This window comes from Teleopsis dalmanni, chromosome 2 (genome assembly GCF_002237135.1).
Source record: "Teleopsis dalmanni isolate 2A chromosome 2, ASM223713v2, whole genome shotgun sequence".
NCBI lineage: Eukaryota > Metazoa > Arthropoda > Insecta > Diptera > Diopsidae > Teleopsis > Teleopsis dalmanni.
This window is the reverse complement of record NC_051847.1, coordinates 109,035,949-109,041,634: the sequence shown is the minus strand read 5'-3', so window position 1 is coordinate 109,041,634 and position 5,686 is coordinate 109,035,949. Positions and strand designations below refer to the sequence as shown.

General features: G+C 28.6%; 1 protein-coding gene across 2 annotated transcripts; it reads left to right on the top strand.

Moving 5' to 3' along the window:
* Positions 1–350: 350 nt before the first annotated feature.
* On the top strand, positions 351–4,739 carry LOC119681891 (chitobiosyldiphosphodolichol beta-mannosyltransferase-like). Of its 2 annotated transcripts, XM_038095195.1 has the most exons (4): positions 351–396; positions 468–1,065; positions 1,190–1,470; positions 4,358–4,739. In XM_038095195.1, exons 2-4 carry the CDS (start codon positions 512–514, stop codon positions 4,378–4,380), a joined length of 858 nt encoding a protein of 285 aa, XP_037951123.1. In that variant the 5' UTR covers positions 351–396; positions 468–511; the 3' UTR covers positions 4,381–4,739. The 2 variants fall into 2 exon arrangements, with proteins under 2 accessions (XP_037951123.1, XP_037951122.1); XM_038095194.1 differs by lacking the exon at positions 4,358–4,739 and having other exon boundaries at positions 1,190–1,918.
* The last annotated feature ends 947 nt before the right edge of the window (positions 4,740–5,686 follow it).

Genomic DNA, 5,686 nt, shown 5'->3' with positions numbered 1-5,686 from the left:
TTTAATAAATTAAAATAATTATATAAATGAATTGTTTGATCCGCATAGTTTGCGTTTAGCTTATCATCTCCTACTAGTTTCAAATGAATCCAAATTTCATTTTTTTATATTAATATTTTTGAACATTTTTAATGAATTTGATAGCGAACAAAAATTTTGTTCAAAATAAAGTAGTTATTATTATACCGCAAAAACATTACTTAAAAGTAATCGTTACCAAGTACTCGAAAGAGTAGTTATAACAAATACTACTCATTGGTAAAACGCTTAAAAGTAACGAATACAATAAAAAGTTTGTATTCGTTACTCAGGTATTTTTTGAGTAACGAATACAAAGTAACGGATAATTACATTTTTGGCACTACTAGTTTGCAATGGAGTTGCCGTTCTTGTAAGGTATTCTTTGTTGTAGTAACGTTGCTATCTAAAAGTTAATCGAAATTATTTTGTTTGCATGACCATTTCAGTTTCCTAATCATACTGCGGGTGTGAAGTTTTAAATTCCGGTATTATGGCAAGTACGCAGTGTCGAGGCAATGCTGCCGTTGTAGTTTTAGGTGATATTGGTCGGAGCCCTAGAATGGAGTATCATTGTTTAAGTTTATTAGAGGAAAATTTTAATGTTGATGTTATCGGTTATGTTGAAACAAACCCTCTATATGCTATTAGAAGAGGATATCCGAAATGTAAAATACATGAACTTTCGCCAGTCCCAATAACGAATCTAATACCAATTTTGAAACTATTTTTTAAAGCAATTTGGCAAACTATAAGTTTATTAATTGCATTAATGTCTATCAGACGCCCAGATTTCTTACTTGTGCAGAATCCTCCGTGCGTGCCTGCGTTGTTAGTTTGTTATATATATTCTGCTGTTACACGTTCCAAGTTAGTCATCGATTGGCATAATTACACTTATACTATATTAGGATTGTCAGCTGGTGAAAAAAGTTTTTTGTGTGGGATAGCAAAGCGGATTGAAAGATTTTGTGGTCAAAAAGCGAATGCTAACATTTGTGTAACAAAGGCTATGAAGTGCGATTTACAGAAAAATTGGAACATTAGGTAAATCGGTTTATTAACTATGCACATTCATTACAGAAATCATATGTTGTATTTGTTCATAAATCAAAGATTTTTGCCAATGTTCTGGTTTCATTAGTTTTAATACATTTAAATTCTTTCACAGAGATATAACAGTACTATATGATCGACCTTCAGCTCGATTTCACTCCATTGATTTATGTAGGAAACATGAAATATTTATGAAGCTATCAAAGGATTATCCGCAGTTCCTTCCTAAATGTTATTCTGACCTTAAAGAATGTGGAGTTATTGAATCAACGGCATTTACTCAGAAGCAAGTTAATGGTAAGGTTGTATACAAAAAGCAGCGTATGGCTATATTAATATCAAGTACAAGTTGGACTCCAGATGAAGATTTCAGCATTTTGATCAAGGCTTTGAAAGGTATATTCTTGTTTTATTTAAGGTTTTGCTAAAGGCTCGTTTAGTCCGAATATAGTAACAAAAACGAAATCTACAGTGCAATTTTCGAGATATGGGCGAATAATGTTTTTTTTACAGACTTATTGCAACTGAAACTATAGGAAAGATTTATACATTAAATTATATAAAATATGTATAGTAAAATATTTGTTTCAAACATATCCGACAAATTCGGCAATATATTTTGGTAAACATGTGAGGTACCCACAATTTTTTGGAAATTGTTTAAAAAAATTTAATTTTATCTGTATCTCATTTATTGCTAGCTAAGTACATCAATTTTTACTTCAGTATTCAAAATTACGCAGACTGGGGTCGCCCTTCGCTTCAAACTCGACTTTAGTCTAGGGTGCAGTTGCGTAACTGTAGCCAATTTTTGTTTTGAAATTATTTAAAAACTTGTAAATTTTTTTACTATTTCATTCTGCTTTTTTTTGTTTTCTGAGTTTTTTTTTATATGATTTAAAGAAAGTAAATACGCGTTTTATATTCAATAAATATGCCTGTCCCGGAGACATACACATAGCCAATAAACTCTGCGTACACCTTACGAATTTTGATATGTAATAAAGAAACACAACATAAATAAATATTTTTAATTAAAATTTTTACATATATTTATTCTTTGAATTATTAAGTTTAAATAGCAAAAGACAAAAATTGTATTCGACTATTCATTCCAGAGATAACGGGATAAAAGTGTGCTTGTATGTAAAAATAGGCCCCATGAAGTCTGCGTACAATTTGTTTGTTTAGAAACTACCGTTATTTCTTAAGCAAATTGTTCTTATTTTTGCTCATTTGGTATTATTTAACATTTGAATTGAACATTTAGCGATCTCTGTGATCAATTAATTTTTAAATAGTAACTATTTTAAAGTATGAAATCAAGGGGAAAAGAAATTAGTGTTTACGAAAGAAAAATAATTATTAAACGATGGAAAGATGGAAAAAGTTTCCGAAAAATTGGTAAAACTATTGGAAGAACGCATTCATCAATCCAGCGCGTAGTGGACAACTTCAAAAAAAACCGGAATTTTAATATCTAAACCGCGTCCTGGGCGTTCAAAAGTTTTCTCAGTCCGAGAAGAGCGAAAAATAGTCCATATAATAAAGATGAACTCTTTCATTTCTTCTTTGAAAATTGTGAAATATATAACACAATCATTTAAAAAAAGTATTTGTGCGGATACTGCTAGGAAAGTATTACATAAAGCTGAATATCGTGGTAGAGTCGCTAGAAAGAAACCGTATATTTCACTTGTAAACAGACAAAATATGCGTTGAAATGCATTGAATTTGCAAACAAATACATAAATAAACTTCCAGAGTTCTGGAAACAAGTGATATTTTCAGACGAAAGCAAGTTCTGCATCTTTGATATAAAAGGTCGCCAAATTGTGTGGCGGAAATCAGGAGCAGCGTTAGAGAAACAAAATCTTGTTGGTACAGTCAAACACGAGTTATTATATGGGGGTGCATGGTGGCTGATGGTGCAGGTCAGTTGAAATTTATAGAACTGACAATGAATAAATGGGGTTATTTAAACATTTTAAAAAGAAATTGGAAACAATGTGCAGATAATTTGGGTTTATCCACGTCATTTTGGTTCCAACAGGACAATGACATAAAACACACAGCGGGGATTGTTAAACTTTGGCTTTTGTACAGCGTTCCAAGACAGCTTAAAATAAAACGCCTCAACAATAACCTAAGCTCAATCCCATTGAGAATCTTTGGGATTTATTGGAAAAAAGAATTCGTCAGCATGTAATAACAAGTAAAGAGGCTTTGCGGAATACAATGCAAGCAGAATGGGCGAAAATTACTGCTGAAGAAACTCAGAAGTTGGTTAATTCCATGCCAAATAGGTTAAGTGAAGTTCTAAAACAGCGTGGTTACCCAACAAAGTATTAAATTTAACCTTATTTTTATTATTTCTATCGATTTTATCAGTTTTTTTATAACTGTACGCAGATTTTATGGGGCCTATTTTTACATGCAGGCACACTTTTATCCCGTTATCTCTGGAATGAATAGTCGAATACAATTTTTGTCTTTTGCTATTTAAACTTAATAATTCAAAGAAAAAATATATGTAAAAATTTTAATTAAAAATATTTATTTATGTTGTGTTTCTTTATCACATATCAAAATTCGTAAGGTGTACGCAGAGTTTATTGGCTATGTGTATGTACAAACGAAGACCATTAAATGTACGAACTCTACTGGCAGCAACATGTAATAGACCATGCCTGAATACTAGTTTTGGGAAATAAATACCTACTTTATTCAAAATTTGTCTTTGTGATGTACTAATAATAAAGATTGCAAATTCTGTTCAGCAGTAAATGATAGTAAGATGTATTCTTAGTATCAAATTTATTAATGTGGTGATAAGCCAATATATAATGAATTAGTGAATTCAATTCTAGCATTATAATACTTTCACTGTCAGTTACAATTATATGATAACTATTGTAAGCTTATAATTTTTTAAGCTAAAATGGTGAATTTTAATATTTGTTAAGTATTATGGGTTTCAGTAATGTTTCCATAAATATAATCGATGATAAAATCTGTGTGTATTAAACTAATTTCTACAATTATATCATCGCTGCTCGAACTGTAGAAAACATTGAATAAACATCTCTCCTAATAATTAAGAAAATTCAACGTAATCAATTTTACTGCATAAGAAGAAAAATGCAAAAATATAGTAACTACAGACTTATAGAGATAATTCATTAAACGAATTAAAACAATTCTTTTAATATTAACTCAGATTCACTTTTATTATTACTAATAATTTATCATAATACTTTATGGTGTCCGCACGCGCTGCTAGTCAAACGAAGAATCAACAAATAAATTAATTGTCCATCACTGTTTTCAAACAGTGAAGAATCAACAAAAAATCGCTTTTGTGCTTGAAAGCCTCGTGCGCCACGAGTCTAAAATCAAAATAAAATATCTAAAGATAAAGAATATTTAAAAAGGAAGTAAATAAAATCGGAATTTGGTTTTAAAGAAGGACTTAGAACTCAGGAAGCACTATTCTGCATTAAAGTTTTAATTCAAAACTGCAAACACGTTCCCAAAGACGTTTTCCTCTGTTTTATCGATTATGAAAAAGTGTTTGACAACGTAAAACATTATAAACTTATAGAAATTCTTCAAAGCATTGATTTTGCTGACAAGGAATAAATTTAAATTTTTGTTTATTTATTTTATCCACACGGGTTAAACAGTTTTTCGAAAATATTTTAATAAAATTGTTATTATAATAAAATCATAATTATAATAAAATTATTATTATAATAAAATTATTATTGTAATAAAATTATTATTATAATAAATTTAATATGTATAATGTTTTATTTATTTATTTTATCCGCAAGGTTTTTTCTACAAACTTAAATGTTAACTACTGTTGTATAAAACAAAATAGCTTTTCAAGCAATATTTTTTCTTGTAAATTATTATTACAGTTTATTAATTGAAGAACATTTCTACCCCAATTATGAAATTTAATTAATTATGAATTTATAATTTCTGCAAATTTTGTATAAAGACAGTGTGTAAGTAACTTTATTCGGTTGTACTTATTGTGGATTTTGCTATTAATTACATTTTTACAATCCTGAGTATTAAAAAAGTACATATATATATGTTTTGTTAAGACGGCTAGATAATTAATCGTCATTAAAATTAAAGTTTTTTTTATAAATTATTTATTGAATCTTTCATTTAGAAACTAACAATAAGTGGATCAAATCTTAAAAACTAAATTTATTTTTTCCCTAGACCTTTATTTTGAAAAAACTATTGAGACATTAAATAATTTGTTACAAAATATAACATAGTAATCGTAGTCTAATACAGCCTACCTGCTTACTTCTACTTAATTGAAACAACACTATCCAGAAATTGTAATACTTCATAAGGCGGTGATTACCACTGGGTAGTCCCGTACTAGTCTGTCAAATATTGTTATTGCCATAAGTAGTACTTATTATTCATGCTTAGAAGAGAATGTATATAATAAAATGAAAACTAAAATTAAAAAAAAAAATTAAATATTTGAAATAAAATAATGTTGAATTAAATAAATCAAACAAAAAATCACATACAATTTAATCAAATAAAATTTATAACAGTATTTTAAATCAAATAA